This window comes from Caloenas nicobarica, chromosome 5 (genome assembly GCF_036013445.1).
Source record: "Caloenas nicobarica isolate bCalNic1 chromosome 5, bCalNic1.hap1, whole genome shotgun sequence".
Classification (NCBI taxonomy): Eukaryota; Metazoa; Chordata; class Aves; order Columbiformes; family Columbidae; genus Caloenas; species Caloenas nicobarica.
This window is the reverse complement of record NC_088249.1, coordinates 60,235,639-60,261,706: the sequence shown is the minus strand read 5'-3', so window position 1 is coordinate 60,261,706 and position 26,068 is coordinate 60,235,639. Positions and strand designations below refer to the sequence as shown.

The 26,068-nt window shown below is 39.7% G+C and overlaps 1 protein-coding gene across 1 annotated transcript in view; it reads left to right on the top strand.

The window, feature by feature from the left end:
* Positions 1-658: 658 nt before the first annotated feature.
* Positions 659-26,068, top strand: part of KIAA1549L (KIAA1549 like) — a 119,569-nt gene continuing 94,159 nt past the window's right edge. Inside the window, exon 1 of the mRNA XM_065636892.1 lies at positions 659-908. Coding sequence (XP_065492964.1) covers positions 659-908 — 250 coding nt within the window. The remainder of the gene's footprint in view (positions 909-26,068) is intronic.

Below are 26,068 nucleotides of genomic sequence, written 5' to 3'. Positions count from 1 at the left end.
AGGCCCCTAGCCAGCCACTGCAATTAATGAAACTCTTGGAATGCTCGTCAGGAAGCACATATAATGCTTATCTGAAATTAAACTACAGTCCTCCACCACACTGCAGAATGCTGATCCCTGTTAGATGAACTGGCTGGGCAGTGTATATTTTGTTGGAAAGCCAACAGCTCGTTTGAAAAATCAGTGATAAATTAAAAGTAATAGATAACGAGACTAGGGCTGAGATAATAAAGGATGGAATATTCAAAGTTTATCGGATATTTTAATATATCCAATATTTTCAGTAAATGCAGATAATTAAAATCACCCCAAAGAGATAATCTTACAGGAACACATTCTGGGAATGTGATTTTTTTTTCAACAATGTTAACTGTAGGCTACAATGATGTAGCATATTATGCAGAGTATATGTACGATAGATTTCTGTATCTATGATTACAACTGTCCAATCAAAGAAATCTCTGTATAATTTCTACAATTACTTAACTGCTAATTTGATTCTAAAGTTGTTTTTCTAGGCAGTTATTGCTGAAATCAATGCTATCTACTCGTGCACACGGAAAATTTCTTAACATCATTGTAGCCAGCCTAAATTCACTGTAATTATATTGAATTCTTTAAACTATTTGGGTATTTCCATGACTAGTTAGGCCTAGACATGGGTATCTTGGCTTTCAGATCCGGTCTGGTCCTGCTCACCTGGGAAGCAAAAGGAGGAATCACACAGACCTCAGTGGATGTGAACAGAGACTCTGATCTGCGAGTTGAGTCTGAAGGACAGGCGGTTTCTCTTGTGAAATATAAGTTTATAGAGATACCCCTGGGAAAGGTATTTTCAGAAGGGGGACTTTTTCCTGTTTATACTACGGTAATGACCAAGGAAATAGGCAAAACTGTTATGGAGGGCAGTAAGTATGCAGGATGAGAGTGATGCTCTCCTAAACTACATGCTTATACAAATTAAAATTCCTGTTCTAAGGTGCCCAGCAAGTCATACTGCTAATCTGTTGAGCCCTTCAGTGACTAGGACAATGTCAATAAAATACAGTAAGGAATAATCTGGAAGCTAAATATGTGTAGTGTAATATTCGAGTTATCTATGCCTTCTTAAAATCAGTTTTCCACTTCAAATAAATAATGGGTTGTTTCGGTAGGTATGATCAGTAGCCTGAGAGCAGAGTACAAAATCTACCTATATTAGTCAAACTGATGAAGTACTGAGACATCTGTAGGTATGACATTTTCAGGAATACCGTGAACTTTATTTCAATTCAGAGTGGCATGTAATTGTTATTTTGTTATTGTTGACATCTCTTTCTAGAAGGAAGAGAAAAATACAGTGATATGTGTATTTTAAGTCTTAGTCATGCTTTTTTTGGTTTTAGATCCAAATACACTTTGGTTGAGAATGAAGACAGGTGTATTAGTTAACGTGTCTCTCTATGGTCTCTCTTGGTTCCTTTGCTTTTGTAGAAAAATAGTTTGGGAGTAATTAACTTCAAAAATGCATACGTCTTACCTCACATCACCCACTAGTAAAATACTGGGTTCTTACAACAGTAAGCCAATTTTTGTGTGTGAAAGCTGCTGCGAGCAGCAAATTCCACCTTTTCAGTATCTGTGTGTATATCTGGGTGTTCCAGCATATCTTGGTAGAAATAACATTGTTTTGCCTTTTCAGCACTGAATGTGTACTTCTGCAAACAAAGATTTATTAATTACAGAGCACTTTCCTCTTTTACAGTCTTCTTAATATCAGAAGAATGTTATTCTTTCTTGTCAATGCTATTTAAACATAAGAAAAGTTAAAAAAAATGGTAGCAATTATCTAATGAAAAGTAATGCACTTTTATTACTCTATTCCTGTATGAAGTAAGACTTACTCCCATCAGAGTAACACTTATAATCCTTTTATTTTATCAATACTCTTCTCAATTATAATATTGGCAATTATTCTTGTAAACAATTGAAGGATTGCCATTTTATCTGGTGCGACAGTCTCCTTAGGGAACCTATTTTTTTAAATGAATATTACCATTTGATAATTTCCATGACTAAAAGGGAAACATAATCTCACTTAGGAGGAAAGAATGTACTTTATTTGCTTTGTATTTAATACAAGTAGATTCTTATAACTGAGGTGGCAATATGATTTGGAAAACTTAGATTAAATGGAGTTTTATGCACAAGGTCTGGGTTTTTTTCTTAAGATACATACTGACAGTGTTGATAGACTGTTATTTTAATGAGGTTTCTGGTGCATGTTTTTGTCAATGGGATATAATAGGGATTATTTTTAAGTACTTGCCAATGTGTACATATCCCATTGTGTGGTAAAAATTGTTCTTAGGAGTATTTTTAGGCTCCCTGGTTAAGCTATCTTTGCTAGGGAAAACATAGTAATATTCAAGAAAAGAGAGAGTGAAGTCACTTAAATATTCTGGTGTGGCTTTACAAACATCTCCTGTGGCTCCCCCAGCACTTAAAGGGGGTTTTGTATTATCTCAACTGGGAAACCAGGGGGCTTCTTCAGCTTCTTGAAGAAGCAGTAAATATTCTACCAATATTTTGCAAGAAAAGAAATTAACGCAAGCAGAATTTGCAGGCTGGCATCTCCTTTTCATACTGGGTTTAGACCTGCAGTTCACACATCCATTCTCTAATTGTCATTGTGTGGTACCAACACGTAGTGTCATTGAGCAAGCCTGCCTGCTGCCAGAGCAAACCCCTGACAGGAGATGGGGCCAGCGACCGAGTCACAGGCAGAGCACCAGCAAGTCCTGGGTAAAACCCTCACCAGTCTCAGGTGATGCACCAGCAAGTCCCTGGTAAAACCCTCACCAGTCTCAGGGGATGCACCAGCAAGTCCCAGGCAAAACCCTCGCCAGTCTCAGGTGATGCTCCAGCAAGTCCCAGGTTAAAACCCTCACCAGTCTCAGGGGATGCACCAGCAAGTCCCTGGTAAAACCCTCACCAGTCTCAGGTGATGCACCAGCAAGTCCCGGGTAAAACCCTCGCCAGTCTCAGGTGATGCACCAGCAAGTCCCAGGCAAAACCCTCGCCAGTCTCAGGGGATGCACCAGCAAGTCCCAGGTAAAACCCTCACCAGTCTCAGGGGATGCACCAGCAAGTCCCAGGTAAAACCCTCACCAGTCTCAGGTGATGCTCCAGCAAGTCCTAGGTAAAACCCTCACCAGTCTCAGGTGATGCTCCAGCAAGTCCCAGGTAAAACCCTCACCAGTCTCAGGTGATGCACCAGCAAGTCCCAGGTAAAAAAACCCTTGCAGGCCCCAGGTGAAGCACTGTTGGCAGGAGGGTTGACATCCCCCGCTCTGTGCCGATGTGTCCCCTGCCCGCTGGGCTCAGCGCTGATGTGCCAGGTCTGCAACCCAGCAATAGCCAGTGTCAGTGGTTTATTGATTCATCTGGAGTTTTTCAACTCTTCTGCAATGTTTCCATGTTGGAAATTGTGCCATATATGCTATGCATCTGGCTTTGTGGGGCTTCTGTATAGTAAATGCTTTCTGTATGGACTGTTTGCTCACTGTTCCCCAAGTGCTGTATTGGCACGTGTCAAATACTTCATGGTTTTTACTGGAGTGTGCCAGTGTCTGAAAGGTATCGGTTACACAGCTTCTGGTGTCTGCTTGGGCTTTGATGCACAGCTCCTGATTACAGAGGCTCTAAGAGATAAAATTATGTACAGTAATTCATATCATCAGCTTTAAAGAATTAATTTACTTTAACTAGCATTTGCATTTGCTACGTTGACAGCAGTGTTTATGTTCAATGAACTTGCGCTTTTAAAACCCATGTTATTGCACATTTTGCTTCCAAAGTTTCATGAAGTGTAGGAGCACCATCAACGCTGAGTTAATAATACATTCATAGAACTTGCTGTATTGAAAAGAATTTATTTTTAAAATGTATTTATTGTGAAGCACTTATCCTGGAATAGTTTTCTCACTGTAAATCCAGAGGAGAGAGGAGACACCTATCCATTTTACTGTGACTTATTTCTCTACCCACAGTTGCTTTTGCCGAGTTAATCTCAGTGTAAAACATCAATTTTTCATCTCCACTTTATGTTAACTATGATTGACTCAGTTTAGACAACCTGTGTAGTCCCAGTGCTATATCCCTGCTGCAAGTTTACATAGTTAGCCATCTCAGTGTAACAGCACTTTTTGGGAGGTTTTGCAGGCAATATAGATCTGAATGTATTTCTCCCCAGAGCCACTGGCAAGCAGTGATGCTCCGTGAGGGCAGCGGGCCACCGAGACCTGGCCACCAGCACGGAATGTCAAAAACCTCTGTAAAACCCAGAGTGGCTGCTCCTTTCTTCGGATCACGACTCTCCGTTTTGGCTTTGTACATTCACTCAGGCAGAAACATGTTACACATTTCTAAATTGACATAGTTACCTAATTGTGTTTAATAGCTTTTTTTTTTTGTTGTTCAGGCCAGCTGATTCATATACTTTCCTGAGCATTTAATCTGTTTTCTACATTTATTCTGTACCAGGGAGTAATTAGAATAGGCAAAGAAAGAATAAGTAGGACTGAAGTTATGAAACTGCCACGTGAATTTTTTGCCTGTGGTTCTTTGGGACCCAGTCATCTGCTACAACTTCTTTTAATAGCTCCTTCTGACTCTAATGTGATCAAAACAAATGTAGCGTTTTGTTCTTGAGTTAGGTTTGGATTCTGCTGCTTAGTTGTTGGAACAAAACCCATTGAAAAAGGGTGGGAGCGCTGACCCTGAAGCTTGGTCTACCCAAACCACCGGGAATGTGTTGCAGAGCCTGCCTAAAGCCCTCTGATGCGCGCTTATCTTCTCTTAGTCTGTTCACTAAGTGATGGTGCTGGCAGAAATCTTTAACAAAAAGATTATTGGTTTCTATGGGATTTCGTTAATGCATCAATTTTCAATACAATTTGAAAGGTAACATGCAAGAAACACTAAGATTTTGTGCTTTCCTAGGGAAACAAAACTAAAGCAATGGATTTTACCTTCCTTTCTTTTCTCAGTCCACTTGAAAGACTGACGAAAGTGCAACCCTTCTCAGTAAGTTTTTCATCCTTTGGCCGATTTTTGAGTTTTGCTGTGATGCTGGGTGGGGAACCATGAGCTGTGTCTGGGCTTAGGGACAGAAAGAAATGACAAACATCTGCCATCGCTTCCATGGAACCAGCTGCCTTAAGAGCAGCTCGACAAACATTGTAAACACAGTTGTCGATTCATTCAGCCAACAGAAGGTACCAAAAAATACAAATTAGCTCGTAAAAGGTCTGGCCTGTATCTCCAGGCTTTTCTTATTTGAAACAAAAATCCTGTCAGCATACGGTCTTGTGTTATACAAACACATATACACATGCAACAGTCTCCTCTTATTGCATGTGCGTTGTCCTGCTGAGTGCTCACTTGCAGCTCTAGGTGTTGCATTTATCAGTGTGTCAGTAATTGAAACTTTTCAGCAGTTTTCCACAATCCTATTGATATTCTATTGAAAAGACAAAAAAAACCACAAAACCCCCCCCTTAGTGCACATTTTTAGAGAAGACACAAAATTACATTCTGTCTTCCAAGATATCTTGTAGTGTCAAACAGTCTACATCTGATTTTTTTTTTTTTTTCCTTTCTCAGGGATTATTCATAAATTGCTAACTAGTGTCAGGTTTGTGGGTTAATCTCATAAGGAGGTGATGCAGATCACTGGTGCTCAGCCTTTTCTCTGGAGAGAGAAAAAAAGAGGACGTAGTCCAATCTGCAGTTTTCAGATCAGTGACTTACATTATAACAAAGCATGGTTTAAGATTTCATAGTGAAAGAAGATGAAATGAGCATATACTTTGGTGCAAAAAGAGCAATATGCTGCCTTTGGAGCTTACAGAAATTGCTGGAAAGTAAACAGCAAGTCAGGCTGTTGGAAGATTCTGTCCCTCGCTCATCCCAGGTGCTGCCTCCTGGAGTGAAATTAAGACCTGTTGATCAGTGCCTGGTAGCTTGGTCAGGGTTTGTGAAGGAAGGCGCTCTTGTGGCTGCAAGACAGAAAAGGTAGGATGCCTGTGGAGAACTCACTCCTTTTTTGAATTTGCTGGAATGTCCTTGTAATTGTCCTGATGTGACAAACTGATGTGGCAACTTGTAGTGTTACTTGCTGTGTCCTGATGCTGGACGTTTTAGATACTGGAGTAATACTGCTCATTAGCGGGTACGATATTGCAACTAAGATTTACATCAAGGCTTTTGTGGGCCATAAGCTGAGGTTTTACAATATCCTGTTTCTTCCCACATTTGGCCTTTTGCCAAAGGAGGAGATACTCAAAAGTACCTGAGGTTCTCGAAGGCTGTTTTATTAATGAAAATACCATAGGTGCTCAGTAATTTTCAGCGAGACAGGAGGTGCCAGACCACCAACTGCTGAGAATTACAAAGGCCTTTAGGTGCCTACGGTTGCAAATGGCAGCCTGCAAGATCACTAGAGTAAGTTAGGCACAGAAATTTTTTGTGCCTTTTCAAGGGGCTGGTGGCTTCTCAAGTGAGTAGGTGTCAGGCAGCTCTCAGAGCTGGCAGCTCCTGCAAGTCTTACCAAGCACTTACATGCACCATTTGTAAAGCCGCCCCTGAGGCACCCGTGATGAATTGTTCCAAGTGCTGTATTAGTCTCGTGCTTGTTTTGTCATCCGTGCAGGCACTGGCTCCTCTGATCTTGTTTGCAAGGTTATGTATTGCAGGTTATTCTTTTAGCAGTTTTTGTTCAGCTCAAAGTATCTATATCTGCCTTTAGCGTTAAATACCAAAAGCATGAGCCCTTCATGTTGCTAATACTAAAGAATTAAAAAGAGTTGGCACAAAATCATGTTCATTTTGCAGTGGTTAAGCAGTGTTGACACAATATGCCTGGGTTATTCAGTACTGCTTATGAGCAAAGACTGCTGCTCACTTCTCTGACCTACAGCTCTTGAGATGGTGCACAAACACCCCGTTAATAGGTGAGAAGATTCTGCCCCGTGTATGTGCCCATGTGTATTTCTTGCTCTTTCATATGGCAATGAATGTTTTGGTAGCTATGATAGACTGGCGTGTTAAGTAAATACAAGTATTTGTTTGTATGTGAATGTATTGCTTCTATGAAAATGTGTGTATTTCTAAGTCCCTTCTTTTTTCCTGTATTTCTGTAAGGCCAACGCTAGTTGATAGGAAAGTGATAGCTTTAAAATTGTTGTTTTCATGAATATTTGATCTAAGATGCCTAGCTCTGTGATTTATATGTTAATATATTAACAATCTGCAATTTCAGAATGTATGAAAGAAATGTATACTAGCTCTTCCCTTGTCTTTATTTCCTTGAATTTGTATTCACTTACGATTTGCATTTGACTCCAGAGCCACTCACACGGTTTCCCACGGGTGGGTTACACTGAGATTGCTGCTGTAGCCGGGGATGACTGTGCAGCAGCCGTGCACCGTGCAGTGTTTCCTCCCTGCTCTCTGTGCATGGATTCAAGTTCGCCTTTCACCCCGCAATGAGAAGCCAGGCTGCTTTCCCAGGTTGGCCAGTGGATGCCAAAGGGTCACATCTCTGCAAAACACCAGTTCGGTACATTAAATTGAACTGTGTGTAGGATTTCTTCATGTTATGGCGTATTTAACCTCTTACTGCTCCTTTACTTTTCCAGACGTTGTCTTTCTTCCACGCTACCCTTTATTTCCTCCACGCACAATTGCATTAGGCATCTGAGCAGAATATCTGGAAATGATCATGCTGGTTTGGCCCCCTCACAAAATTATTTTGCATACCTTGAAAGACTGAAGGAAACCTTCCAGCTGCAGCTCCCCGCATGCCGGCTGCAGCAGGCGCTGCATGCACGGACACACGCAGCCGGAGCTGGTGATGCTCTGAGGATGGGCTGCTCCTGCGTGTGGAATCAAGAGCAGCACGCTGAAGATGCTGCAGTATTTCATACCCAACGTGTCACACATGCTTTGCACGTGTGCTTTAACCAGTATTGCATTGCCATAGATGGGATGTGTGTGTTTACCTGGTAGTTCCCCGTGCCTCCCAATGCCTCTTTCCTGGGTGGTCAGTAATGGAATCACTGTGGCAGGAACATGGGAACAGATGACGTGTTTGTTAGAGGAGATAGGTGAACACTTCTATTTATCCTGTCTGCTCAGCTCTCTGTGTGTCTCCCATCACTGCCATCATTCTTGGGTGATGGCCTTTGCTTCATGAAGAAGAAACGTGTTAAAATTCTTCAGCCAGAAAAAAGATCAGCAAAGGGAGATTTTTTGAAATAATGAATTATCATCTAGGGAAGCGATCATGGTAGTGAATAGACAATAATTACTGACTATATTAATTTATTTTGTATTTATTTGTTATATATCTCTCTAAACCTGGGCTTCTTACCACTAATTGCTGTACAAATACCAGACCAAAAGATTGTCCTTCTCCAGCGTCCAGTAACGCTTCTGTGTCCTGTTCAGTCTGCTGCTGATGGTGCAAAGCCTTCTTTGCTTGAGTTTAATCTGGAGGAGCTTTCCTCTTCTCTTCAGCTCAGGTTCCCAAATGACTCTATAGGTATTTGGTACCACCCAGCTGATGTATTTCCTAAATCAAGTGTTCAGGAATAAAATGTGAACATCTTACTTCTGGCACCACAAAACTGATTTTTTTTTTTTCTCCTTTTTCCCACTGATGCTTTCTTCGGTGATGACAGCATTTGCAAGTGAGAAAATGTCTGTCTTTCACTTTTCCTAGCTGAAAGTACAGCCAATTTATTTTAGGGAACTGCATGGGACATTTTTTTAATTAATCTTTTCCATAAATGTTGAAATTGCATTACATGATTGAGATCATGGGAACTAAACTCAATGGCTTTGGGTTGTTTTCCAGTTAGCATTGTGAAAACATAAAGAAGAGATAGTACAGGAACATTCTCTAAAAATAACTTCTGTTCTGCCAAGCTAATTTTTTTTTAATCAAACCTTTTTAAATTTATTCCATAAACTCTATTTTTCTGGCATTCCTAATTCCTGGGAGACTCCTGAATTCTGAATAGATATTGTAAAACGTGACATGAAGGTAGGCTGCTACTTACCCTTAGGAAACATATTCAATTCTGCTGGATTAGGGCTTTCAGAGCTTTTAAACTGTATAAGCATAGTTTAAATCTTGATAGTGAACAAAATACAGTGTCTGTCAGTCAGCAGTGAAAATGGAGTCAGTGTTTTATTACTTGTAGCACTGAAGCTAATTTAATGAAATTAACAGAAAAAAATTATATCAAATTGCTATGACAGTTATCTGGACTGTAAGTGCAGCGTAATAAACTCAGAGCCATATCAAAATGAAAAAAAATAATTTGTAGTGTAGCGCTAGTAATTTTTTTTTTGTCCTTAATGAGTTCATTTCTAAATGCAGTTGTGGAATCTTTTACAGGTTTCCTTGCAATCTTTTTCTCACCTTCAGTGTACTCACTATGTTATTAGTGTCATTTAGGATACAAGTTGTTTACAATAATGCCTCACAGTGTGCGCTGATAGTGTTACTATTTTTAATGGGGTTTTTTGCATGAGAAAATCTGAAGTTGATACACACCTGGTAAATTTTCATTTTAGCATCTGCTACCTGTTTTTGCACTGGTCTCTTTGAACCCCCCTGGACAGCTGTTTTCTCCTGGCAGCATCTGGATGGGCTTTGTGGGGGGAGCGAGTAAGTGGGTGAGGAACGCGAAGCACCTTCTGTGCAACTTCTCCCCACCTGAAGTGTGCCCAGCGCGGAGTGTTTCTGCATCGCAAGCAGAATGAATCTGCTATTAATTTACTGAAAACTGCTAAATATTGCTGATTCAGATAGGAGAAGCCTCCATGTTACTGTTTTTATAGAATTGCTGTTGACAGCACTCCAGTTTGCTCCTAGCACTACAATGATACATCATGATTTACTAACTGTCTTTACCTATTTAGCAGATTTCCCTGTTATAGAAATGAAATAGGTGAACTATTATGAAACTATGTGTGATAATTAAGTGGTGAGGTGACCGTATTTTAAGTTGCAAATGTAATCAGTAGAATTTACAGCTCACACTAAACTGCACTAATTGTAGCCAAGGTAAGGCATTTCTAATAGTTCCTTGGATAGCTTTTTTTTTTCCTTGCTTGCATAGTATTACCAGGAGGCATTTCAAATTGTGAGGTAAAGTCATTTAAGTAGATCTGTCTTAAAAGTTTTAATTTCTTGTTTCTAGAAATTAGTGCTTTATTTAATGTGAAATTAGTATTGTATTTGGTGTTATGTGTGGAAGTAAGTAAGGATTGTGCAATAGTTAGTCATTTAAAATAGGTTTATTTGTTTAGTAGATTGCGTATTATGTGTATTTCCTATGCAATCTGTAGTTGTCTTCCCAGCAGGGTTGTAAAATGTAAAGTGGTGTATTAATGCATTACAACTGTACTATTAATTTTTATCCTCATATGATTCACTTGCCCCTTTATGATCATATATTTGGAGAGAACAAATGCCGTTACCTTAATGCACAAGATTCAGACTTGAGAACCTGGTTTTGCTGTTGTTTATTGGTGTGTAACCAGAGTAATGGCACTGACATAGCACTGAGGTTGCAAAGAAGGTGCAGAAGCCTGGAAATATGTAGGCTAAGGTTGCTGTTTGAATGCTTACATATCACAGAATAGTCTTTAATTTCATAGTCTCTTATTTACTTTTTTAAGCCTTTGAAGGTTTTTATCCGTTTCAGTAAAGAATGGATCAAGGGCTAGGAATAAACCAGGGCTGTGAAACAACAGTTGTTATCTGTGAGACCACTGTCTCAGTTGTAGGATTTGGAAGATATTTTCTGCTGTGAACAATGAACTGCAGAAAGGGAATGGCCTCTCGGGACTAGGCAGTTGAGATAGGCTTTGTGCTTTAGAAAGTAAAGAGTGAACACAAGAGAGTTTGTTCGTGATGCTAATGCAAATAATTTAAACCAAAGTCGAGGCTTCTCTTTTTCCGAGTGTCTAGTTTGAGAAACCTAAGGCCTGATTTTGAGCTGAGTGTTGAGAAAAGAGAGTTTGACAATGCTGCCAAATTCCAACATGTCTTTAGAATGAACAAACTGTCATTTTTCAGAGTCTTGTACTGAGTAGATTTGGCTGGATAGTCATAGGGATAGTAAACGACACATTTCTGATAGTAAGATAACTCCATTTCTGTATTTCACAGCCCTGCTCCAAAGCATCTGTATGCTTATATTTCTCAAACAAAAAGCTGCAGTAATTTTTGAGAGGATGAAATAGCACATTTGCTCTCTAATTTTGTTTTCTTAAAAAAACCCTGTTTTATTGAAATGCCACATCCCTACGCCTCCAAATTATACATAGAAGATTCTTAAATTTAAAAACCTCCTCTTGAATATTCCGGTTTATCAAACATACAAGGAAGTGAAAGCAGGGCATTATGGAAAGAATTCAGCACCCTCAGCTACAGGAGTCCCCACCAGTGATGCCTCAGATACGGCACCACCTGTCACATTGAGTGCGGGAAGATCAAAGCCGTAGATGGGATCTGGGAGTTGAACTCAGATGTCCTGAGTCCCAGTCCAGTACAGCAACCGTGGGGTATTTCCTGCCTTTCCTTCATTTTAAGTCTTCTATAAGTTTAGGTTCATGATGCTTTATAAAAAGGGTTTCACAGTGTCAGCTCTTCTTTGAGAGAAAAATTTTCATTCACTTCAGAATGAGCTGCCAAGGAGGTTACCTGGCAGGATGCACTGTGGCAAAAGTATTTCAATCTTGAAATGGTGATAAATATTTTCAGCTATTTTTCTGGAGCTCTTTAGTATTGTTAAAATGAACAACTCTAATTACAGAATATTTGTTGAGGCTGTGATGACTCAGCCACTGGTACAATAAACAGAGGAACGGAAACATCCCATCTTGGAAAATCTTCCTCCTGTGGTTTTTGTGGCGTGAGTGACTAGAATTAGCACCTCAAATGCAGCTGGGATTTTGGCTGCCCCTGAGCGATCAAGCTTCCTGTTGCATCAAAAGCTTGCATTGGCCATTTTGGAAAGTCTATTAATACGCAGCAAAATTAAGTGTTCAGCTTTAGGTCTATTTGGAAAACGTCTAGTTTGTAGTGAAAAATTCTACAAGTGGCAGTTTGCTGTGCTCCCATTAGATCATTTTGGTCCATTATTGAAACAAAAAACTGAGTATCACCTGCAGTGCTTGCAGCAGCAGCACTACTGCCCATCAGGGCATCTGTTGAACTGCAGAATATACTGTGGAGGAGCATGCAATTTGTAGACGTTACATAGTACGTATTCCCGTTAGTTTTGAGGTTTGGAGTGAGCGGTAGATGAGCAGTGCTGCTCTTGACCTGGATTTCTGGGATAATGAACCCCGGGAGAGTAGGCCTGTAGAATTTTAGAAGGGTGGGATTGGTGGGTTTTACAGAAATTAAACTTCTTTTAAAAACCTCTGCAGCTCAGCAGAGAGCACTCTGTGGATTCCTGTAGTGTCATTTAAGAGTTCTATAGAAAACAGATCATTCTTTGTTGAATTTCATAGTATCTTAACATAAAAGAATAGTTTAAAACCTCAGCTTATTCACTGTGCCACAGTGTCATTCTCTTTGCCAGAAAAACCTTTTTTACTGTAAGGGTGGTCAAACGCTGCAGCTTTGCTTATGGAAACAATGGAGTCTCCATCCTTGGAGATATTTAAAACCTGATTGGACATGGCCCTGAGCAACCTGCTCTGGCTGACCCTGCTTTGATGGGGGATGCTGGACTTGGTGACCTCCAGAGGTGCATGCCAGCTTCGTCTGTTCTATATGACTTTCTCTAAGATGTTGCCCTTCCAGCTACCCCACAGGTACACAACTGGAACCATAGAAAGGGAATAACGTGCCAAGGTCTGTTCTATATGATCTGCAGAGGCCTGTGGTTACTCTTGGACCCAAATGCCTTCATAACAACCCTATGTCTGTCAGGACAGATCTGGTTCACAACATCATTCTCCTCGAGAACAACCCCCTCTCTCAAGAGCTCCAAAGAGTGAATATTAGTACTTAAATAATGACTAAAGATAATCTGTGGGGTCACTGCACTGATGTACAGTTCCAGGTCTTGTCCATGCAGGTCCAAGAATGGCCTGTTCCCCTTACCAGCCTCCTCCTGCAAGGCATTGCATCGTGCAGAGCAGGATCCCAGTAGATCATGCTCCGATGAGCAAGACCTGGATCCTGGTGTACCATGCTCCAATGAGCAAGACCCATGTGTGGAAGGTGATCTGTTGCTCATAGGTCTCATAGATCTGATCTGGGACAGCATCACTTTTCCAGTTTTTGACCAACAGGTAGAGAAGAGTGTCCCTGCATCATAATTCCTATATGTACAGTGGCACAGTTAGTGCTGTATCTGTGTATGACTTCAGAGGTGTCCTTCACATGCTAATATTGACCGTTTAACACTTCTTCTTTAAAAATACACTAAAATGAAAACGAGCTGTACTCTTTCGTATTTCATTCCCATTGCCAAGGATAACAAAGCTGCACTATAACTCTGTGCTGCAACATTGCAGAGTCTGAGGCAATGACTTACAAAACCCCTTTGTGAAGGAGAGACTTTATCATGCTAGCAGCGATAGTCTCAGCCATGAACGTCCTGCAGGATACCAGGACCTGTTATCAGATGCAACAGCCGTGACTTCTGCTGCCTTGCTTGGAAGAAAGCATTGGTGAAGAGACAGCTTCTTTTTGCTTTTGCTTAAGAAAACAGTAGATAGCAGGAGGCAGAGGTGGAAAAAATACGACAGTAATAATAGAAGCTTTTGGCCAAGATGGTGTCCTCTACAGAAGGTTGCATCTGCCAGAAAGAAAGAGTTGAACTAAAGATTGTTCAGAAACATATGGACCACCTACTCATTTTTTCCTTCCCCTGCCAGGCGCCAGCCCCTGCACTGTGCAAGTGAACGTTACTCCCTCTCCAGCCTTCTCCACCATTTTGTGAAGACCTGAGATTTCCAAATACACTTTTTTTCGCTTCAAAGTGTAGGGACAGAGACCGAAGAATTTCCAGGAAGATATTAGGGAAATAGAAAAGCAAGATTTCCACTAAATGAATGGAACTGTGGGAAACAGGCATTGTAGATGTGGCCAAACTGTGCAGCATTATAAATTGCAGTTTGTGTTTAGATGTCTCGGTTGTAGCCATGAGAAATCAGGGTCCTTTTATAGGAAAATTAATGAAACAATTTAGTGCTGCTTTAACTCATACATGATTATATTATTATGGGCTCAACTGTTACACGTGATTAGCACAAAGAAAAGCAGCGTTTTATAGAACAGCTCCAAAAATAATAAGTGGATGCATTAAAATTCAGCCCTTGAACACCACTCCTAGTGGTTTGCATCAAGTCTCCCTGCATCCTGTGCAGATGCATGGAGGTAAGATTTGGCCTTGTAGCTTCATTTTCATGATCCGTCTGCATACCAGAATTATTCCACAGAACAATTAAGTAGGTTTCTAATTCATGCTGGAAGTAACCCCATGCAATTTGACTAAGGGCATTAGAAATAGAGGTAGTGAGAAATAAACACAGTTCTGGAAAGATCCATATATAAGCTCTGACAATGGAACAGTTAAATAAGACACAGTTTATTGTGTCAGTCATTAATGTAGAAAAACCTGAATTATTTCCTAATGATTTCAACATGAGTCGTTACATAGAGTGATCCAGTGGTGCATAAAAGCTAGTATCAGCAAACCTGAGAGGGGAAAGGAGGCAGGCAGATGTTATTACAGCCTTGCAGCAAAATGCTTTGCAGTAAATTGGCTCTGCACAGCTCCGGTGTTTTGTGATGCTACTCATAGGATTCAGCCCACACCCGCTTCCAGGTTCCCACTCTGAAAGGTCTCCAAAGTTTCGGATTTAAGTACAGTGTGGAATTGTATTGCTAATGAGAGTCATCTTCTCAGGAGGTAAAGCATCTGTGTGGTTTTTTTTTTTTTTTTAAAATTATTATTTTTTTAATGTTTTGCAGTTTCCTGAAACCATTGTTTCCAGTGGCAGTAGCGAGTGATATCTTGCATATTTTGTCAATGCCACAAACTCTTACACCTGCTCTGGTAGCTTAGCTTTGCTCCATAGAAAGGCAGTGGCCCACTTGGTCAAAATCCGTTCTTTACTGATACAAGACTCATTGAAGGTCTACATTTTTATTGGTATTTTTCACGGCTTCCATATCTCTTTCTCTCCTGCTACTGTCCTTAGGATACCAAGTGATCTCCAGGCCTGCACCCTGCAGGCCTCCCTGCTCCAGGGGCACTGAAGTAATCTCCCTCTGGTACCTTGCTTCCAGTTTTGACTTTCCTCAAGAGGCAAGTGCTCTTTGACAAGATAAAATATGTCAGTTGTGATTCTTAAATCAACTGAAACATTGGATAAGTTGGTATACAGGAATAAAATTACGTGAATTTTCAGAAGAAATCCAGTAGACGAGAGAAAACATCAGATGATGCCGACCATGCAGGTATGATGCTGGAGCGTGATGAGGATGTCCATTCCAAGCTGAACCAAGAATTTGTCCAGCTAGATTTATTATGAAAAGACAACGTGATATGTGGACTCCATTAATACTTAAGATTCAACAGGGTTTTTCATTGCCTACATCTGAAAGGTTCCAATTTCATATTAGAAATAAAATACGGCTATTTGCCAGTGACAGCTGATGGTATTATTACTGGCCAGGACTGATTATAGTGCAGTCAGGCACAGTGCAAAAATCTTGATATAGCCTTGTCATGCTCTGTCTCTTACAAACATACTCCTTTGCTGCTTTAGTCCTACTGTGAATTAGACCTGACTGTGTCAGTCCATCTGCTGACGGTGTAAATATCGCTAGGACTCTTAAGTTGAGACCGTCACTGTAACTCTTCTTTCTCCCATTTTCTGCCTCACTCTGTCAATAGCTAGTGTAATGCTTCAGTTTTAGTTACGAGTTGGCTGAGTCACACCTGTCACTTGTTATTTACTTGTTCCAAAATGGTGTGTTCTTAGATGAACTGCTGGCAGCAGGAAAATTCAACTAACACAGTTGTGGGAAGAAACATGGAAACTTCCAACAGACTTAACAAAATGTTCCCTAAAGTGACTGATTAAACTTGTTAACTGTTTCGCTCAACCCAAAATTACTTATTTGCCAGGTAATTTACTTTTCCACAATATTTGCTGACTGTTTAGTGTGCGGTTGGAGGTGAGTGGCATACATTTTATAGCTTACTTAGAGCTTGAAAATCCTTGATTGTCCTTGTCTGTCCTTTACCAGTGGTGGAAAATCTTCTTTAACCGCAATTGTGAGAATTTATAGGGAGTATATATAGGGCCACGGTTTAGTGCTAGATTTAGGTTATGGTTGGACTCGATCCTGAGGTCTCTTCCAACAAAAATGATTTCAATGATTCTATTTGAGTTGGCGTCTTCTGGGACTGAATCAGTACAGAACCTCAAACTTCCTTCTCTGGGGTATGCAAGAAGTGGTAATGGATTCTCATTTTGTTTTTGTGAAATGTTCTGTAGACCCTATAGTCTGATTCAGTATCAGTTACTGTCAGAGCATTGTAGGGGAGGTAGCAGATGCTACTGGAAAATGCTTATTGACAAAGGAAATCCGAATTTGATCATTTGTCATCACCCTTAACATCTACAAAGAATCCTTTCCAGTTAGTATAGGTACGTTTATACTTGAATATGTCAAATCTTTGCAGATTTTGTTATAAATAAAATAAATTGCAAGAAAATCTGATGCATTTAAGTGAGAAATGGAACAGTATGGCACATAAATGATAGTGCAGTTGTAGAAGAGCAAGAAACTTCTAAGAAATTCTGTGTTGCAAACGCTTTATGTGAAATGTATAAAATCCAGTGCTGGAAATGGGATAGGAAAAATGTATACAACTTGGACCTTCACAATTAAGCTGAACCATGTTTAATAATCCCATTAAACCAGACTATAGGAATAGTCTGCTATGATCTTAGCATAGGCTTTTTGATTCTAGTTAAATAGTCATTGTACTCTGGAATAGCTTCGCTGTTAAATTTCTTGGCCTCATTTTGTTTTTTATTTTAAACATATTTGTATTTGTTTCCAATGTGATCATGGTAAGGGTGTCCAAGTCAGCGGAAACAGTGAGCATGCCCATTCAAAGCACTTGTTAAGTCCTAAACTTTGTCTAGGTATTAAAAAAAAAAATAAAATAGTGTCCTGTTTACTGCTTTTGGGGGGGGAGTAATCAGATTTACTAAAAATCATTTGCCATCTAAAGAACCATCTCCTAGACCAGCTGTTCTCATACCTTATGAACTGAGAGAAGCAGTGGATCTTCTGTCAGCTAACCCAGAAGTTATCTGGAAAGCACATGTGATTGTGATAGGGACAGCCCTTGAAATCTGTCCTGCAAACGCTTCACAATGTGAGAAGCATAGAGATAGGGGCGTGTGTGGCGGGGTGGAAAATTCTTTGAAGGTAATGGAAAAGGAGCCAAAGGAGCTGGTGTAAGAAAGTTGGGCTGTAAAGAAAAGCATGGAGTTGCTGATACACCTCTGTTTGGCTAGCCTGACAAATTCCCTGCTCTGGACAAAAAAATGTTGAGTTTCTCCTGCCACCAACTCATGAAGAGAAAGCTACATTATTACAGTGCCTGAGAGGGTATTGTCTAATGCTTCGTCTGCATTTGTTGCCTGTAATAGTCATTTTGATAATGTAGAGAGGTTTAGAAGAATGGATCAGTGTTAGGTACCAGAATGACCATTTTGTTGCTCCTCACTCATTAATCCTTTCACAACTTATATCTTACAGATGCATTTTCTGCAGTATGACTAACATAGGTTTCTCCATCCCCCTGTGGATACACGCCAGTGCACCACATAATGCAGGTTTTCTGACAGGATAATAATTATGTACTAGCCTGGGGACAGAAAAGGAGCTATAAGGCATTTGAGAAATACTGACAAAATGTAACCAATACCTTACCTTTTCACTGTAGAGTTGCTGATGCAGCTTTAGTGAAACATCTATCAACTCTTGCTGTTGCCTATTGGGCAGCCTCCCACTCACCAGCTACCCTTGGTGGTAATCTGTGCTCACGGGAAGTAGTAAATCTATGTTAGCACACTTATTTGTCTTTAATGTCTTTTATTGCTGTCATTTTTTTTCCCCCACAGAACAGATAATAATGAATTTAATTTATCCGTTACCATACTTAGTATTGTTTTGTGATGTACATACAATCAATAATTTTCAGACAACATTAACCAATAGTGAGACCTCATGAGTAGGACAGCCAAAAAAGTCCTGTGGTATCGTAAAACTTCCATTAATCCATGGACTACTTCTGTACAAGCTTTTAAGTTACAAGATAGTTTAAAGGAATTACTGGCTTCAATTCCTTTCTTACCTCTTTGAAATAATGTCTTATGAGCATTGTGAATGAAAGTATGGACGAATTAGGGTTCATTGTCTGTCCAAATGGGCAAATCCTGCTGCACAACTGAGCTTATGGTTGATAGGGTCCACACTCATAAATGACTTTTTTCATTGCCATCTGTAAGGCTTGCTTGTGCTGGAAGGGGAGAAGATTCAGAGCTTTTTGCCCAAAACATCTTCCTCAATAAAAATGTTTTCTTTGCTATGGGATTAGAGGGAAACATGAAGATCTGCATCTTCTCAACAGGGATCTTGACTCCATCTCTTGTCAGTAGCATCAGCAGTTCTCATTCAGGAGCAATTACATTGCAGCAAACCCAAAGAACATCCATTTTGGACTTGCTTTGAAAATAAAACGTAAAACTTCAGTTATTCAATATTTAATTTTTTAAGGCCATAAAATAAACTATCATGGTTTTGCTTAGATCCTGTGTGCTATAAAATGGTTCTTCCATGCTTTCCAATGATAAATTACTACTTTCTTTTATCCAGCACAGTGAATACTGTTGCCTCAGTCACAGCATCAAGGGTCTAACTAAATGCTGATTTTTAATTTGTGTGTTCCAGTTTCTATACCCTTTGGTTAAAAAACAGTGAATTTCATTATAGGAAGGCCACTTCAAAGATGCAATTTAAATTTTGTGATGCTACGAATGTTCTGAGCAACGAATCTGACAGAAAAGATCGGGGTTGTTAATCCCATCACGATAGACCTCCTGTAGCCTCCTGCAAATTCCAGTTGCTTTGGGCAGGTTCTTTTTGGCTGATGGGAGCTTTGACTGTTTGCAGTGGATTTATAATAGCAGCTCTAAACCTGTGTGTGATGCAAATGAAATTCCTACAAGATATGTTTATCTTATACCTTATTTATTACCGTGAGCTGTTTTCCAGGGAAATGCTAGAGTGTTTGCTATACTAACTGATCATCTGGGCTGTTCTGGTAAATAGAAACCTTCCAGAATAACTGATTCATGTTCTGAGTTTTGTGCTGGTGAGTTTTTTACACATCAGTGTTTTCTACAGTAACATCAAAAGCTAATTATTCTACAGACTTAGGATTTTTTTTTTTTTAGCTCTTTCTGATTTGGTATGTTACATTATCGCAACCCTCGTTGGAACGGTCTCTAATTCACAAGGCAGTTAGCCTAGTTGGCAGATTCACTATCCCAATAAGAAACCCCACTCTTCTCATATCTGAAATACCTCACTTTCCCACCTATTCAGGTAAAGCTGTTCCACAATTGTGTACCGGGCACCTTGCAGTTTTCTTAGGAAGGGAAATAGTGATAGCATTTCCTTTTCTAGTTGTCCTCCCCATATTCAAGAATTTCACTGAACTTCTGTAAACATTAATTCAGATGAGACCACTGCCTCTCAAATGGTCACTTTTTAACACATCCTGCAAGTGGGACACAAAAGCATGGAGAGATGAAATACCTTCCAGAGGCTCACACCGTGAATCACTGCCCAAAGCTGAGCCCTGGAATCCTGAATGCACTTCAGAGTTGCAGAGACACCTCACTCAATTCCCTTGCGTGCTGAATATACATGATACACAAAAGGCGAGTATCTTTGATCTCTGATTAAACTACTATGTGCTTAATTAAAGACTACTTGTAGTTTGTAGAGAAGATACCAGATTTTTGGTTTATGAGTCTCAGGTTTGTAGGAGCTGATATAACAGTGTGGCAAGGTTATATATTTGCAGAGGCTTTTGCAATACTGAAGCATTCTGTGACTTTGATGCAGGCAAGTGAGCTTCTAAGACATCCATTTAACAAATGCCTTTCCAAGTGGAATATAATTGCAGCACATGTATTTTTAGCTGGTAACATTCAGGTGAATATCTGCTTGCTCCGATTGTCAAAATGCAACCCAAGCTACTGCCCCGAAAAATCTTCATTTTACAGCCTCAATTTCAGAGGAAACGCTGAGTCTTTTCACATTCTGATTTAGCTTATGTTTCTATAATGGATATTTTAATAGAATCATAGAATGTCCTGAACTGGAAGTGACCCACAAGGATTATCAAATTGAACTCCTGTCCCTACTTATGACAACCCCAAAATTCACATGATGTCTGAGGGCGTGGGCCAAATGCTTTTATTTTATATATTTTCTTGTATTATGTGTAGACATTTTGTGAAAAGGTCTACTTTCCTCTGAGGCAGTCTTAAAAAAAGATTCTAGTCTTTCTTGCCTGCTCTGTCGACTGCTTTTTTAAGTTGCATTCATTTGATCCTTTCAGCTAATAATAAATCTATTGTCCAATGACAGCACTACAGTCCTGTCTCAGCTTGCGAATTTAAGTCTAAAAATTTATTCATATTTCATCATTGTCCACCCAGTGAGATTGGTTGTAGGGCTCATTGGTAAGTAAGAAAGATTGGTTTTAGGGCTCATATGTCTCACTGGATATATAAAGCATTACTTCAGCTAGTATTTGGAAAAAACAATTTGTATAAAATGTGTGGATGCATAATTTTCACTTTTATGATCCCACCACATCAATTCTCACACTTTTCCTGCTGGCACACACCACCCACGTCCTACCCATCTCCTTCTGGCCCGTTTTACCCGCTTCCCCCTGCTCTGGCTCAGGAAAACTCCCTTCAGCTGGGCACCAGCTCTGCCTGCTTCTTGTGGAAGCTTTTTCTGTTCTGAAAGTAGAAAGGGACCATAACCACACCGGACATGCTGCTGGTGCTGCTCAAGTATGATAGCTGGCATTTACGCTGAAGGGTTTGCTTTTCTTTTTCCAAGCGTTTAGATCTATTGCAAAGAGAAATCGCAAATTCTCTCTTACAGATAATACTTTCCAAGCAAGCTGATCACAAATAACAAAATCATTAAAATGTTAAGTAATTGCAAGAGTGATTATGCACTTGCTTCCATTAGGAATATATACTTCTTTAAGCGATTATGAAACAATATTAAAGTGGACAGATCTTCCCTTGGCGTGTGATTTGACTGTTACATTAGTGGATTTACATTGATTTACAACAGATAAAAATCTGACCAATTTGACTTAATGTAAGTGATTAATACATATTTCAGTGCAGCATTGATCCTGGTCCTGACTCTTGGTTTCAGTGTGTGAATCAGAGGTAACTCTACATTTGATTTAATGGTATCCAGTATGCTGTTGGCTTGCATTATAAGTAAACTACTTGATAAACACTTTGTGGTATTATTTAAATGAAAGTATTGCTTTCGTTTATACAGTCTTTTGAAGAGAAAGATAACAATCATGCCTCCTTATTTAATGCTGAATGGTATAAAAAAAAATGGAGCATACGTATCAAGTCAGCCTCCTCTAGAAAAGCACTGATCTCTCTGTAACTAGGGGTGAGCCAGAAATACAGATAGTTGGAGGCACATCAAAACCCATTCTGTAAATTAAAAGCATTTGTTAAAAATATGCCATTTGTCTGATTTTCTTCTGACGAGAAATCATCTCTTAACCATGAATATTTCTGCTAAATGAGATATTTGTTGCATTGAACAGGAACAAAGGAAAATACAAATCCTAATCATTTTTTTAATGACTTCGTTAAGTTATTTTTAACCCCTTGCAATCAATAGCTGATTTTTTCCAAATTCAGCAGAAATGATTACACCTTCTCATCTAGCACCAACTCGTCTGGAAATGGCTATAGAGCATATCGCTCTCCATATTGACAATTTTAAGACTTTTTTAAAGGAACGCAAATCCTAGGATTATTTCAATAGGACTTCAATGTTTTGTAACTTACAGTGCTAGTGTGAAGGGTCTATGGCTTTGTTGTCTCTACAGATCTGGATAAATGTGAGTTCAGATACCACCCCCTGTGTCTTTGGCTTATTAAGGTTTAGTGTCTGCACATATTCTGCTTACACTTTGGTGCCTAGCACATATGCAAAACCTCTGACAGGGACGCATGAGAAAATATAATCTCTCAGAGAAGATCTTCAGCAGAGAAGTGAATTCAAGATTATTTTTTCCTCTGTAATGAGCTTTGTACCTTTTCAACTCACCTTGTTAACCTCATTGCTGTAACTGGGATGGTCTGGGGATATAAACACGATGACGTTTATAGGAGGAGATGAGATGTTTTATACGGAACAACTTGCATGTTTTAGATGCACAGACCTTTCTTCATCTTTCAAGTATATATATATATATAAAGCAGCTTTCAAAGCTAAATGCATGAATACAGGTGTTCAGAGTATAGTTAGAGAACTAAGAATCAAAATATCTTTGGGGACATTCCAGAGAAGAGAGAGAAAGACATAGATTGCTTTGTAAGGACGTGAAAAATGTATGACTAGTACAGGCTTTGAGTCCTTTTTGTTTCCTAATATTGTGAGCTTGCAGATATGTCAGTTATCTATTTATGTTTTTCTGTCTATCAGAATATACTTACTTCTCCCAGAAGACAGCACAAAAAATGAAGTAATTACTATCTGTTTTGGACTCTGACATCCCAAGTGCAATATACTCTGAAAAATCAGGTTCTTGGGATTTCATGTTTATATCCAAAAGCAGATTCCTATATGTGAAAACTTTTTTTAATTTGGGGAATGGATGAAACAATTGAGTTTTGTTAGGGACAGTATCCTCAGCGATAAACATGAAACAGCATCTCATGACTAAAATCTGATGCATGCAGCAAATATGGGAAATATATGGTATGAAGAGAATTATTAAAAAAAAAAAAAAAGTGAACAGACATCTGAATTCCTGATTGCTATTCAGTCCTGCTGAATAAGGGGAGGAACGGGTGGCATGTCTGTGTGCAATCAAAGCCTGTTGTAGAGGAACATTTTCTAATTTTGGAATACTTGACTTTCCAATTTGAGTAACATTTATAAGATCAGGTTTTAGTTTTTGATTAAATGTGATATTCAGCACTCTTGTGCAAAATCTTTGTGTCAGTAAAAATAACAGAAAGGGAGAACATGATGTTGAGCTTCTCAAACTCAGGATGCTGAGGGTTTCTGACTTTGGTGTTGCACTTGTCCTCTGACTTTTTGTGAGACCTTTGAAGTGACCCTTCCAGCTGTGCCCCAGCTGCACTGAGGCAGGTGTCTCTGTAAAACAGGGCAGATAATGCATCATCGAATAACAGGATTTTGTAATGGTAGTTTATATTTGAAAATTTCAGCTTATGAAATGAGCAGCGTTGTACTGCGTATGAATGATTTGCACAAAACATAATTACTGAATTCACCATTTCTTGAATTTGTGTGTGAAATATCATTACAGATATGTAAAAAATAAAAGAACACTTAGATACTAATTATGGAACCATTCCTATTAGGATGTTGAAGTTTCATTCAATTTTTCACCTACCTAAATGTCATTACTCAATTTTTTGGTCTGTATGAAGATCACTGTGTATTTTCATCGTATTTATCTGAGAAAAATATTTTTGGAACATGTAAACTAAATGTATTGCTTTATAATTTTCTATGCGCTAAAGCTGGGAGGGGTTTTTTTGCCACTGAATGGCTGGTTTACCCTCATTCAGTCTTCCAATGTACTAAAGTCATTGTCAGGTAACATCCTATGTATCTTGGAGAGAAGCTAGTCAGACTTACTAACACTTTTACTTTATGTTGCCATTAATTTTGCTTAAACCAAAGTATCCATTTTCATAGTTTATAATTGTCTCGAAGCTGCCAGATGAGAGTAAAGATCCTTTTTCTATCCGTGAGAATGCCGTGGTTAAGCTCACTGTTGTGTTGCAGAGCCTTGGCTGGCAGGATCGCAGCCTCTTCATGACGGCCAGGAACATCCTAAGGACATTCTCCAAGGCAGCATTTTTGCACTGTAAATCTGTCTTTGTATGGCCTGTAAGTCTGGCAGACCATTAAATGAGTGATAATTGAGGAAAATCTGTAAAGTCCACTTTATTTTGACCTGACAGTCCATTCATAAGACTATTATCGCTTCATCCTTCTCCAACGAGTTGTTCACTTGAGTTATGTTATCAGTCCTTGCTCATGCTGATCTCGCTGATAGGGTAATTATTAAAGTACGTCATACTATTAGTAAAGATGGTATATTTCATAACGTGTGTTTTTCTGTCATATGGGGAGTGAAAAGCAGTTCTTTTTAATGATATAGGAATCACTGTTGCAGGTGAAACACCTACTTGAAATCTTCCACTTGTTTAGCATTTCCTTGCTTTTTAGGATTTAGATTGTAAAAAGTATTAAGTGACCCCAAGCAAAATGCATTACGGAATATTGTGTAATGGATGTCACAGTCAAAACTGGGAGACATGGAGAACACATTTCCATGTTGTGGAGATGTTTGGTGGGGTTGGTGAGAGAGTGAGTGGGGATGTCTGGATGTAGAAGGAATGGAAGGGACGACAGAAAAGGGGTGTAGGATCAAAACACATCTTGGGACACCCCAAACAGGAGGAGCCTGCACTCAGGCTAAAATGAAGGACAAAGTGCAAACGGGGAATCACTGAGCTCTTCATCGAGAGGTAATTGCAGAAAGATGAAGAGCAAGGCTGGAGCTCATGGAGAGGCAGAATTGGTAGCGCAGTGTCAGCTCCGCATGGCACAAAAAGCACACCCAAGCCCAGCACTGGGCTGCGAGCCTGGGGAGATGCTGGGGATGTGATGGGGCTTTTCCTCAGCATCACTGTGGGGTGCGCTCGTCTCGGTGCCAGAGTGGGAGAGAGAGAGAAATTGGTTTTGTTTCTAAAATACAGGGTGTTTCAAAAAGATGGACCAAGTTTCAAAGCAGTAGTGATTTCAAACTGGGTCCATTTTTTTGAAATACCCTGTAAAACAATCGTAAAAACACCCCAAACCCTCACGTTGAACTGTTAAACCACGGCTACAGCATGGCAAGTGTATTTGCTGTGCTGTGACCTTGCAGGGTCTGTAAGGTGACAGTGTAGCATGGCTGATAAAGCGTGCTGTTTTTCACGTTTGGGGCTGTTCCCTGTAGAAGTAGCTGTCTGAAAAGAATTAATGGGAGTGGGTCAGGGATGTGAGGGGAGAGGGAGTAATTAAAATGTTTGGCAGGAGATCAGGGGTGGGTATGAGTCACATTTCCAGAATGGTACATCCTTATGCTGTGTCTTTTCTCATTTTACGATGAATACATACGAATCCTATGTGTGCCTTGGTAGTATCGGTCATCTCTGCATCCAGCAAAGCTGTTGTGGAGAGGTGGTGGTCTTGGGAGTGGGACCTGCCCGGTCTCTGTGTTTAGTGGAGAAGGGCAGTGACCATTTATTAGCCCCACAGATCTTCAGTTGCTCTGCCCTGCTCAGAAAGCCCTTTGTGATCTTTCCCTTCTCTCTCCAACTATTAAATGGATATGTGAGATGCAATCGCTGAGACATGAAGCTCTGGTTTCTCCAGGCTCCTGAGAGTCGGACCAAAGGAGCGGGCTACCTTTGTGTACACCCAACAGTCCATCAGTGAGTCCAAAACGGAACTACTTCTCTCTAGAAAAACAGTTTCCAAAGTATTTTCTGCTTTCTTACATTGTTTTGCCAATACAAGTAGCAGGTAATTTTAAAAATTACTTTTAATTTGCCAAGGAATCGTGCAGATGTA